The following is a 12,616-nucleotide window of genomic DNA, read 5'->3' as shown; positions in this document are numbered from 1 at the left end:
ATGGAATATTGTGGAGAACTCAAAAGTAATGGCTCTGCTGCTTGGAATGCAGCTCAGGTACTATTTTTACTTCTGGAAATGGGAGTCATGGAAGAGTATTGCATTTTATTAAAAATCAATGAGCACTCTCAAAAAATTTGGTTCCAGCACAGAAAAATTTGGCACACGAACCACTTGTTGACCTCCCAAAATATTTTTGCCTTTGGTTCACATAAAGCTCTGAAAAATTTTGTGAGTGATGAACAAGGTGAAGGTTTTCATTATCTGGGACAGATGTTTCCAAGAATAACGCCAAGATTAAGGAAGGCATTTTTGTTGGTCCACAGATTAGATACACCATCAATGACAAGTGGTTCAAAGATCTGTTAATCAATGGGACCAGAGAAAATCATCTGGAAAGGATTCAAGGATGTTGAGAATTTTCTTGGCAACTACAGAGCACCAAACTAGATTCAGCTGGTTGATAAACTTCTTAAGGCATACAAGACCACGAAGGGCAACATGTCACTGAAAATTTGTTTTTCCTCATTCATTTGGACTTATTTCCCAAAAATTTAGGTGCAATCAGCAGCAAACATGGTGAAAGGTTTTGGGGTAATGCTTGAAATTACAGGTAGATCTGCTTAATTGCTAATGCTTTATTTTGAATGTTGATGCACCAGAGAAAATATGCTCACCACAGATGTACTACTAATGGGAAATGATCACCAATTTTTGTCCCTTTGATTACTGATTATTTGCCAACAAGTCATTTTAAGTTCCTAGTGACCACACAGATTTTTTTCCATGACCGTTTGTCCCTAACGTGGTCTTTCAGGTCTTTTTGTCCTCTTACTTTGAAATTATGAAGTAATGATCAAAATGAAAAGAACCCCTACTCTGGGGCCATTATGTTCCTGCTATGGAGTAATAGTGAAGTAATCTGACATCATCAACAAGCAGCACAACAATCTTAGAGCATTGTACATCTTAGAGCATTGTACAAAGTGCCCAGACTCACTACTAGTTCCAAGTTCTGCCCTTTTCCTAGCAATTGCCAACCGAGAGCCAAACAGGGCCATCACATCTTTTCCCGCGAATGTACAGTACTGAAGCACTGCCCCCGTTTCTCCTGCCTTCTGCGAATGCGCAGTTGATGTCTTTGAAGCCGGAAGGATGAGATAAAGGGCGTCTAGACCAGGAGTAGCCAACCGTGGCTCTTTTATGACACGTGGACTTCAACTCCCAGAATTCCTGAGCCCGCCTTGCAGGCTCAGGAATTCTGGGAGTTGAAGTCCACGAGTCATAAAAGCCAAGATTGCCTACTCCTGGTCTAGAAAATTCTCGTTCAAGCGCCCGCGAGGAAGTGGGAGAGTGGCGGGGGCAGGACTACCTGCGCAAATTCGTTCTCCGCCCATCTGAACCTTTGTATGAACGCACGCAAGCAGTTGCCTGAACGAAAATCACGTGTTTGAAGTTGGTGCCTGATTTTTTTTTAAATAGACCAAACCAAGATGGCCGACCGTCTTGCTTAGCAGGGATGCTTTGCGGAGGCGGCTGCGTCCCACAGTTACAGAAGCACCGGGCCGAAGAGTAGCCGCCTCGTCCATCTACTGTCTTCGCCTCCCGCCTGTTCCCGAGACTGCTCGTCAAGATGGCAGATCTGAACCGACAACTGCAGGAATATTTAGCTCAGTCCAAGGGCGGCGGCGGCAGTGGCTCGACGGTTTTGTCCGTTCCTCAGACGCCTCCTCAGGACGAGGCAGAAGAAACGGGCTCGGGCTTGGGCGTCTGGCTGCGGCGCATGAACCCTTTCCCCGCGACCGGAACGTGGTCGTCGTCGGCCGACCCGGAGCCGGATCCGTGGCTACCGACAAGGGTGTCCCGTTGGCAGAGACTGGTGGGAAGTGCCCTGTGTCTGCTGCTGGCTGCGTTGTGTTTCGGCCTGGCCGCGCTTTATGGCTCGCTCCTGCTGCTCCGGAAGTTTGCACTGCTCTGGTCCTTGGGCTCGGCCTTTGCGTTGGGAGCCGCTGGTTTCTTGCAGGGCCCGAGTCGCTTACTGGGCGATCCTGACCGGCGCGGCCTGGCCATCCTGTATTTGGGCTCCGTGGGCGGAACTCTGTACGCTGCTCTCGGGCTCCGAAGTACGCTGCTCACGGTGCTGGGAGCTGTGGTCCAGCTGGGAGCCGGAGCCGCCTACTTGTTTTCCGCCTTACCTGGCGGTACTGCCGGGTTGCGCTATGTCAGCAGCTTCCTGGGTAGCTTCGTGCGACGAAGTGTTTCTAAAGCTCTTCCAGTGTGAGTTAACCTGTCGTCGGAAGTCCCAACTCCCAGGCTTGGGAAGACTGCTCCCCGAGGAGGCACCCCGGGCCGCTTTTCAAAGTAACGCGGAGAGTAGGATATGCAGGCTGAATCCCAGGAGTCCTTGAATAGAAAGTTTTTTCTGCGTCTACTTGGTGAATTCCAGGAGACAAAAGACGAGATAATTCAGTTGCCTCACTGTGGCTGTTTGACTCCTAAGAAGTACTAATAAAATAAAAGATGTGACTTAAAACTGAACTGCCTACACTGGCAGGTAGAAGGAGCCGAAGGTTTTGTAGAGTATGTGTGTTCCTCCAGCCATTGCACAAACGTGCCCCGTTAACCATTTTTAAAATTTATAGTCTCACGATTTCTCTTACTCTCAGGCTATAGGAGAGGCAGCTTAACATTTCCTTTACTTATTCGTTATTGAAGCGTTTGCCCTCTTCTGACACAATTTTGGGGTGGATGTGATTAGGATGCTTTTGTCAACAATTTAATTGATGGTGCTATTAGCCTTTGGACTGCTGTGATTACCACTTCTCCATTCCAGTCAGTGGTACTGCCCTTTTGTCCTGGACCACAGAACAGACTTGGGTTAGATGAGGTTAGGTATATAATTTGTTCTTTTAGAATATTATCTGTATGGTGAAATTAGCATGTAAAGCCATACACATGAAGAGGTTTTCTGTATATGTTCTGGAATCCCATTTCTCAAAGAGTTTTGCCTTGTTGATCATTCCCATCCCCTTTACTTTATGCTACTCTTCTGCATTCCAACAATGCTTTTGCACCTGTAATGTATTTCTGAACAGCTTGAAGAAAAAAAAAATCACTAGTGTCAACTCTCTCTCCCTCATGCTGTCTCTCACTTTACCTTGCTGTATTTCTTGTTTCATGTAGTTCTCCTTCCCTCTTCACATCTTTCAAGAGTGCTAGAATGATAGTCAGAGGTTACTGATGGACTAGTCAGAGGTACAAAGTATCTTGGTGCCTGTGACCTATCTTTTGGGGAACTTGAAAGATACACCAAACCTTTGTTCCAGGCATATTATCTGCATGTGGGAGAAGGTTGCCCAATTAAACAGGAGAGCTTTCCTACTGAGCAGCCTCTGAACTCTTTAAATCCGCTGCCAGCACAACATCAGCAGGAGAGGGCTGCCCTGTACAAGACTTTCCTCTCTTGCTTTCCTACCAGCCCCCTCCTAGGTTTCAGCTGGGTCTGGATCTGGTTATCTGAAAAATTTGCCCCAAATCCAAATTAGGGCAAGTGATTGTTTTTTTCCTGAGGGACAATCAGCAGGAGAAATGGACCTAGATGAATCTATGAGTTATTTTGCTTTAATTGTCCTGCATTAAAAGTGTAAGAACAACCCAGTTTGCCTTGTTACTACATCTACAAACTACATAAATTCAGAGTTGGTGTCACAATTTTCCAGTGCAAATGTACATTCTTCACATTGTAGCCCGTAAAGCATACCTCTTACGTGTTGTATTCTCTAAAGTCAAAAGCATTATATCTAGGGAAGTATGTTTAAAATTCAAACTCAAATGCTTAACGAACTAGCACATTCTAGAAAATAATTTCTAACATGTTACATACATGCAATAACTGTCCAAATGCCTATTATTGAATAAGAAAGGTCTTATGTCATAGATGTTTTATTAATGAAAGGAACAACTTGTAAGCAAATGCTTATATTTAAGCCCCCCAGAAATCTACAGAGCTCCACCCTAGACAATTTATTCAAAAACAAGTCTTGCTAAGTCTAGTGGCACTTCCACATTCGTGCATTAAGAAGGGATCAAGTAGTGAGTTACAGATTAATAAAATGGTACTTTTTAATTTAAATTGGTGTTTGAGTCAGTGATTTGTGATAGCATATGTCATGCAATAGAAAATAGTTGTAAATCAAAAAGTTGCTAAATATTTAAATGTGGAACAAATTTTCATGCAATCATTTAAAATATTATTTGAAGAAGTCTCAGAAGTACAATAAAATAAACTTTGCAATCCTTTCTAAAGTGAGGCTTATGCCCCCCCAAAATGACTAGGATTGCAACCCAAATGTATTTGTACTATACAAATTAGTCTACAGACTTGGAGTATATTATTCTATTTCAGCTTTTCTCAGTTTTTTATTCTGGAAGAACTCTTGAAATGGTCTCAAGGAACTCCTGCATAAAAATGATAAAAAATGCAAAACCATCAGAACAATTAACCAGTGGAACAACCTGCCTCCAGAAGCGGTGAATGCTCCAACACTGGAAGTTTTTAAGAAGAAATGGTATAGGGTTTCCTGCCTGAGCAGGGGGTTGGACTAGACTTTACTACTACTACTACTACTACTACTACTACTATTATTATTATCATCATCATCATCACAATACAATTCACTTCTAACCTGTACAATTCAATTTTACAACTTTTACAACAGCAAACTGGCAGGTCAGCAGCTGAGTTGTGACATAAAAATTCCCATTATTGCAAATGCTAGGATTGTGATATACAAAGTTTTTTTTTAAAAAAAAAATAAGTTACAGTCTCTCACAGAACTGTTACAACTTCAACCTTAAGAGTTCTGTAGAACTCCAGTTCAGAAAGGCTGTTCTATTCCCTAGTGTGACATATGGGGGAAAATGTTATTTTAAAAACGTTCAATAGAATGTCTAAAATTGTGATGGATTTTTACTTTTTATGTTGAGTTCAAAGAACGTGGAAGTATGTTGTGCCAAATTACCAATTTACTAAAAAAATTTTCATTCACTATTTAAATTCCTGCACATATGAGGATAACTACTTTTCTGTGATGTTCAACCCTTGGGATTCATCAAGAATTCATTTAAAATGTACTTTTACTATTTTCTATATTTTCTTAATATTAAATTTGATCTGTTATTTTTTCATTGGAATGAAAATAGGTTTTATATCTGCTGGTTTAGGGCAAGAAAAATGAGAGATCATTATATTCATGAAATAAATCTGAAAAGCAAAACTTGCCACAGGAAAAAAAACTCCACATAGCCAACTATCTGTGGTGACAACTTGCCACAGTTGTCTGGCTGGCAGCCAGAGGGAGACCCAAGTGAGCAGCTAGGCCAGGGATAGGCAACCTCGGCTCTTTTATGATTCATGGACTTCAATTCCCAGAATTCCTGAGTCAGCTATGCTGACTCAGGAATTCTGGGAGTTGAAGTCCATGAGTCATAAAAGAGCCGAGGTTGCCTACCCCTGAGCTAGGCAGAGCTCAGAGCCATCAGGGCAGCCAGTGGGGAGACGGCAGTGGCTGGGAGCTCCCCATATTCACACACTCACTGCCACGCTGGCCTCAGCTGCTGCCGCACTGTGCTCAAAACTGCCACTGCTAAGCCAGGCTTGGAGCCACTGCCAAGGTGGCAGCAGCAGGGCATATGAAAATGGGAAGACCTTGGCTGCCAGCTCCCCTCCACCCACCCCACCATGCTCTGCCCACCTGGTCACCTGGCTCTCCCTCCGTCTGCTCACCATGCATTGTGTGGAGGTGGCAAGCTGGTGGCAGCATGTTGGCCAGTGAGTTGCCCTAGCCTAGACCCCAGAATTTAGACTTCTTAACTATAGTGAAGACAGGAAAACAAGTTTAAAAAAAAGGTACCATCCTGCTTTTTTATTAGTCTGTGCTTGTTTACTCCTTACTTTAAGCTTGTTTAAATTAATGCAGTCTATCCTGCTGAATTTGTCATTACAGCGGTGAGACAAATTTATTTCTGAACAGGAATAGGTATTCCCAAAGCTAACTGATGTCCTCTACTTGGTAAGGAAAAGTCAAAAATATTCAAAATAGAATAGGCTTTATAATTTATCTACCCAAAATGGAGAAATATCTGTACATCATATGTACTTGTTCTATACAAACTTGTATAATTTGTCATTTTTCCTCAAAGAAAAACATTTAAGAGTCCTTTACAAGGTGGCTTAATTCACTTTTCTTTAACTGTAACTAATAAGTGGTGTGTAGGTATCAAACATTGGTTTGATTTTGTGACTCTTACGACTTGCAAAAATGAAGAAATATGCCTGTTTTGCATACTTCTAATGAGAATGATTGCCTTGTTCATTGTGTTTTGAATAAGTTGGTTGGCTTACTGTACAGCTGACCCTAAAATATTTTAAATTCTTATCAAGGCTAGGTTTTTAAATTAATGTCTTACCTAAATCATATTGATCTTTTAATGGCTCAACATCTATGTACACAACATATAGAAATTTCTAGGCTGCAATTGTTTATACATTTTATAATAAATCCTATCATATATATTAGGCTAGTTATCTGCCTTGTTTTTATGCCAAATCATGATGGATTCGCACATCATGCTAAGCAAAACAAAACAAAACATATTGTGATGTGTAAAACCAATTTTTGATAAATAAAGCTTAAATTGTCTCAGAATCAGAATACTGGATAATAAACATCTCAACTGAGGACATTTTATTGTAAAATAAATGTAAAACAGATACAGTACTATAATGGAAAGAAACGGTACTTACACCTTTAAGAAAAATATGGAAAATATGTAAAGGCTTTTTAAGGTTATGTCTAGGTATTCAGACTATAGTTAGGTATTCTTTCTTGATATTTCTGAAGCTATGTTCATCTATTTTAAAAAATAATGTTAAATGGTTTGGTTAAATTATAGCTTCAGAAACAACAAATTCAAGTCTTCAATTTAGAAGCCCATTCAGATTCTTCAAAGGTTTTCATTAGGGGTTAGCTACATTTCTTTCTTATTTGAGGTCTTCCATTGCATTTCAAAGTGGTCAGATGGCAGAATATTGGGATGTTTTTCTGAATAAATCAGAACTGATCATTAATTAACAGATCACAGAACAATGTTCATATGTTTTAACTATAAGTCCTTATTGTACCATATACAAATATCTCACTCTATGGACCAAGAAGTACTCAGGGAATCTGTACATTAAACTTTTCTGCTCGTTCTGGTTACGGAAGGGAAAGACATTCCTAGTAATTAACAAAAGTTACTTTCATTTATATATTTTTATAACATGCTAACTGAACATGTGAGGCTTAAAAATTTTGTGTAAGTAACTGTGATAGCTAGTTCTGTGGCAGTGCACGTATCCAACACAGAATATGTCCATAGAAATTTTAGGAGACAGTTCCTCTATGATATGTGAAAACGTGTATAGAAAAATCACACACTCTTGTTAATTTTTGGACAAATTGCATTCTGTATTCATACAAAAACAACTTTAACTTTTCCTGACAACTGTACATATAGAAACAAGTTCTTGACATGAACTGAAATCTGGATGTGTTCAATATCTCACATCACTAAAAAGAAAAACAAAAACACCCAGCTTTATCTTCAGATATCAATTTAAGAAATATGGATATGACAAGGAATTGGGATGGTATGGAAATGAAACAAAGATTGTTGTGATGGTATTATTAGCTGGTATTTAATGTTGGAAAAGACCTTAGGAACTAATGAACAATCACTTATCTCCATCTAGAGTCCATGTTTGTAGGATTGCAGAATTATTTTTGCAATGATTCTGCAACAAGTGGAAAGACTGGGATTTTTTTTCCCAGTCATGTCCACTTCTATCGACCCCTTCCTCCACCTCTAGAACCTCCTCGCCTTGACTGGCTTGAATTCATGTTACTTCCTCTTCCCCAGTTACTCCCACTTCTTCCTCCTCTAGAAGGATTGTTTCCTGGAGGTCCTCCAAATTCTTCTCTATGATATCCATCATGGTGCTCTCTATCCAAAGAACTGGATCTTCCAGATTTTGACATTCTCTGTGAAAGTCCCGATTTTCCACGTCCTACAATAAAAAAGGGCAAACTGAAATTAGATCATGTTATTGTTATCTTTCTGACAGAAAATACAAAGAATGTCATCTCACGTTTTTTACCACCCCAGAATCTTTGTGTGTGTATTTAAATGAGAAAGACAGAGACAATTTTTTTTTTAAAAGTTATTGATACAGTCCTACTGTACTGGCTAATAAATATATTTATAATTTGTAGCTATTGAAGAAAGATGTACAACATGCCTTGTCAGATCACAATCTTTGGAAATTAAAGAAGATATACACTATTTAATGGCATCTTTCAAACTAATGGCCAGCATGGGTAGCATCACCTGTCTTAGCTTTTTATTTGAATGTCCCTCAACATTTTATTTTCATCAACCCTTCCCAGTTATTGGTATTTCTAGCACAGTATGAAAAACCAAGGAAACTGCTATAAACACCTGCTTCTTCAATGTGCTGCAACAGTGATACTAGGGAGATCCCTCCTCCCCTTTTTAATGCTATATTTAATTTATAATAAAGAATATACATGGCAGTTAGACTGGGTAGTTCCAGGGTTTTAATTTTCCAGGTAATGTTATCTGTATGAGATAAACAGGGATTTTTTTGGCTTTACCGATTTTTAATATATTTATTATGGATCAGTATGAAATCTATTATTTTGTGGGGAATGACTCTGATTTTTATATTCTCAGCCTCAAAAGTAAATACTTTCAGAGGAAAAATAGAGGCTAAGCAATGAAGGAATAGGAACAAAAAGTGATACAGAAGCAGACTACAGTAACAAGGTTTTTATTTGGTCATTGCATCAATCCTAGGGAACCCCTGAGAGATAGTTTCTGAAATAATTAAATATAATTTACTTTCATTTATTTAGATAAATCTAAATTGGAGTGAAGTGGTAAGAATAAATTGTTTTGCAGTCCCAAATGTTTAAATATGGATTTAATTTTAAAAAAGAATAAAAAGAAAATAGGTAATAGTTTTTAAATATTTTTCTTAAGATTCATTTTTATTTTATTTTTTATTTATGTCTCCTTATTATTTTTTACAAATAACTAAAAGTGGTGAACATATTCAATATACCTTCCTTGTTCTATTTTCCCCACAATAACCTTGTGAGGAGGGTTGGATTGGGAGAGTGTCTGGTCCAAGGTACCTAGCGGGACTTGAACTCATGGTAAATTGCTTTCTAGCCTGGTGCCTTAATCACTAGACCAAACTAGCTCTCATTCCCAGCATTTCTCAATTTGTCATTTACTATATATACTCAAGGATAAGCTGAGATTTTAGGTGCCAAAATGTAATCCCAAAATTGGTTTGGCTTCTATGTAGATGGGTCTATCCATGAGTATATATGGTAATACCATACTTTTTAAAAGTATCCATATATCCCATATACATTTGCTAATAAGTCAACCCTGAAATTTTAATCAAAATATCATGAAAAATGCACCACCTGAAATAAGCCAATAGTGAAAATGAAAACAATGGGAATTTTGAGAGTTGGTTTATCTGCAGATGGTGCATTTTCATGGCATTTTGGTTAAGAATTTGAAGGGTGGCTTATCCACATATTATATGTTAGTATATACGATACTACTCAATCTCTCAAAGAACTGTAATTTACCTTTTCCTCTTTCCTCTGGATGCCCAGCTTGCATTTCCATTTCTCTGTGGTCAGAGGTTCCCGGTCCATCATGCCAAGGACGTTTGCGGGGTGGTAGTGAGGCCATATCCATTCCTTGCAGTGAGGAAGAACGTTCTCGATTTGCAGGAGAATGTCCATCGTGAGAAGGATGGTCTTGGCGGGGACCTGATCATGACAAAAGACAATGAAGTGAGAAATTTAGTCCAAGTAAATAATTTCATAGTAGAAATTTTTCTGTAAACTTTTTTATTAAAAACCAAACCAAACCCAGACAGTGTGACAGAGATGCATGCCTTAAATTCCTGTCAATTAGATATCATCATTTATTATCAACTCTTAATTACACATGCACACACACAATTATTTGAAAAAGTATTTGCTCCCTTTCACTTTTTATGAATTTTGGTATGCTGACAATGTTATCAGAAGTTCTAAGTCCAATTCTGCCTACAATGGGAGACTGGAGATTGAAAGTTTCGTGTCTTGCTGAAATGGCAAAGATTTCGGCTTATTTGAAGAATCATTCGAATGAACAATTCTTATCAATATGGAGAAGATGGATTGTTTATATTCAAAAGAAGCATAGAGTGGTAGAATATAATTTAGGTTTTTAGATTTTCTTACTCTTTTTATCTTTTCATGTAGATCAAGATATTTTGTGGAGTTAGAGATATTAGTATTTGTTTACTTTTATATGAATATTATCCTGGGATTAGGTTTGGGAAGTCCGGGGGGGTGGGGGTGGGGGGCTTTTATTTGTTATTGTGTTTACTTATGTTATGATTGTTTTTTTTTGATGGAAAATAATAAAATTTCTTTGGAAAGTTCTATAGGTCATTCAGAAATGTAAGGGGAGTCTACGTGAACAATAGCACCAAGGCTTGATCCTTATTTAACTATAATTACTGAAACCCAACACTTTTTATAATTGGTGATTGGTCTTTCAAAAAGTTATAAGGGAAACAATAAAGTGAAATATATTTCTTGTCTTTATGACTCCAAGTACAGGGAAAGCAAGCTATTTGGATGTCAAAAGGGATAGAGTGAAATAAAATATATTGTTTAACTTTTTAAAAGTAAACTGAAATGACTGATAGCTCTTTATGGAAATCTGAAGCAGAACTCGAAAGTGCAAGGTAGAAACTTTTTAGAATGATCTAAGCAGATTGCCTAGCTTTTGGTAAGTGAAAGGAGGCAAGAGATATAGCATAGCATTTGCCTTTCAAATCAAGTATGTGAAAGCAGCATTACTTCCAAGCAAGTGGAAAATAGTGCATGAACACTAGTATTCAATAGTGCTCAAGTCTAGCACAAATTTAAAATTTTCACCTGGTTCTCGATTTCCATCCATTCGGCTTTCAAAATGAGGAAATTCATCTGGAGTGGGAAGGAGACCTTTTCGTCCTCCTACATTAAAAAAAACAGATATGGGATATTACAGTGCACAGTACTGTAATACAAAGTACAAAAAAGGCTTAGAATAATGTGAACCATATCATATGTTATTTTCAACTGAACATGAACTATACCTCTTGGAGTACCCCGACCTCTTCCCCGACCACTGTGATCTCTTCCCCTTGCATTTTCCTCTGACGAGTCAAATTTTTCTTCTGGCACAAAATCATCAGGTCCAGGAAAACTGTCTCTTCCTCTTGGTCCTCGGCCTTCATGCCTTGAGGGTGTGCCTCTCCTAAAGCTTCAGCAAACAAAGTAGGAATATTGCCTTATGTAGAAGTTCATGCTGTCAAGATTATGTTCAATTAAAATTTTAATTTCTTTACAAAATAAACTTTGAAACACTACAATTGTTACACAGAATGACATTATTAAACTGGAAAGGCTTCTCAACCTTTTGGCTAAAATCAAATGTAGATATTAACAACTATTTACTTTTATTCTTTGACAGAAATCAGAACTTTTGTTAAAGTCACAAAGTGACTTTGCAACAACAAATGTGTTTGCTCATACGAGTTCCAATCAATTAACTAATCAAATTGAATACATTCATATATGATATAAAATTTATGAAATACTCATGAGTTTGAAAACTCTGGACAAAGTGTAAATAATTAATCTATCCATGGAGGAAAGGGGACAAGCTTATCCTTAACATTCTTTTAAATCTCATTTGGGGATTTCCTAATTTCTATTTACAGCAAAGAACTTATTGAAAATGGATTCAAATTGTGAACATTCAAACTCCATTTGTATTATGCTCCCCTTTTTTGTGTCTTAATTGCAGTTTTATTAGCCTCTGACGTTCATTATCACAAGAAAGGCCACTGTGGTACCATACTGCCTATTAGGGAAAAAAAGGTTCAGTATTATGACTGATTAATAAAAAAAGCAAATTACAGATAAGAATTATAGTGGGTTATCTGTTGATGAATAATGGCAACTGAACTGCAAACCAGATTCAAAATTAGCAAAGTATCATTGAGGCCAACCATACCTTGTTTGTATCAGTAAAAATTGTTGTATAGAGAGAGAAGTGAATTTTTGAATACTCAGCTTCATGAAAGTTGAGTGAAACTAAAGTGAAAAAGTAGCTGTAGGCTACAGGTTTCTTGTTGCATAGCTTGGAACCTCATAACATGATTTCTATACACATGTGAACCAAAGCACTTGGCAAAATGAACAGTTCAAACATAAATCTACTCAGAGCACTGTGCAAGATCTTAGGGAGGCCACAACATCAAACAGAATATGTAAGAGTTACTATGTAGTAGCTACTAACACAAACACCAAGTTTCTATTTGTTTCTGAATCTGCATTCCTTAATTTGTTCCTGTATGCCTAAAAGAAATTAAATGAGTGAATGTTGAAAAAAAATTAGGGGAAAACATAAAATATCTTGACTTCTA

General features: G+C 38.0%; 2 protein-coding genes across 2 annotated transcripts in view; one reads left to right on the top strand and one right to left on the bottom strand.

Annotated features, from left to right (window-relative positions):
- The first annotated feature begins 1,550 nt into the window (after window positions 1-1,550).
- On the top strand, window positions 1,551-2,515 carry SFT2D3 (SFT2 domain containing 3). Its single transcript, XM_015816200.2, has one exon. The coding sequence runs from the start codon at window positions 1,634-1,636 to the stop codon at window positions 2,279-2,281; it is 648 nt and encodes a 215-aa protein (XP_015671686.1). The 5' UTR covers window positions 1,551-1,633; the 3' UTR covers window positions 2,282-2,515.
- A 4,975-nt stretch (window positions 2,516-7,490) lies between these two features.
- The window catches only part of WDR33 (WD repeat domain 33), a 65,377-nt gene continuing 60,251 nt past the window's right edge, over window positions 7,491-12,616 (bottom strand). The window contains exons 19-22 of the mRNA XM_015816199.1: window positions 11,282-11,448; window positions 11,082-11,159; window positions 9,732-9,917; window positions 7,491-8,110 (exon numbers count right to left, since the gene is read on the bottom strand). Of these exons, the coding sequence (XP_015671685.1) occupies window positions 7,887-8,110; window positions 9,732-9,917; window positions 11,082-11,159; window positions 11,282-11,448 (655 nt within the window). The 3' untranslated portion in view covers window positions 7,491-7,886. The remainder of the gene's footprint in view (window positions 8,111-9,731; window positions 9,918-11,081; window positions 11,160-11,281; window positions 11,449-12,616) is intronic.

This window comes from Protobothrops mucrosquamatus, unplaced genomic scaffold (assembly GCF_001527695.2).
Source record: "Protobothrops mucrosquamatus isolate PMUCROS unplaced genomic scaffold, P.Mucros_1.0 scaffold413, whole genome shotgun sequence".
Lineage (NCBI taxonomy): Eukaryota > Metazoa > Chordata > Lepidosauria > Squamata > Viperidae > Protobothrops > Protobothrops mucrosquamatus.
This window is presented reverse-complemented; position numbering and strand designations above follow the sequence as displayed.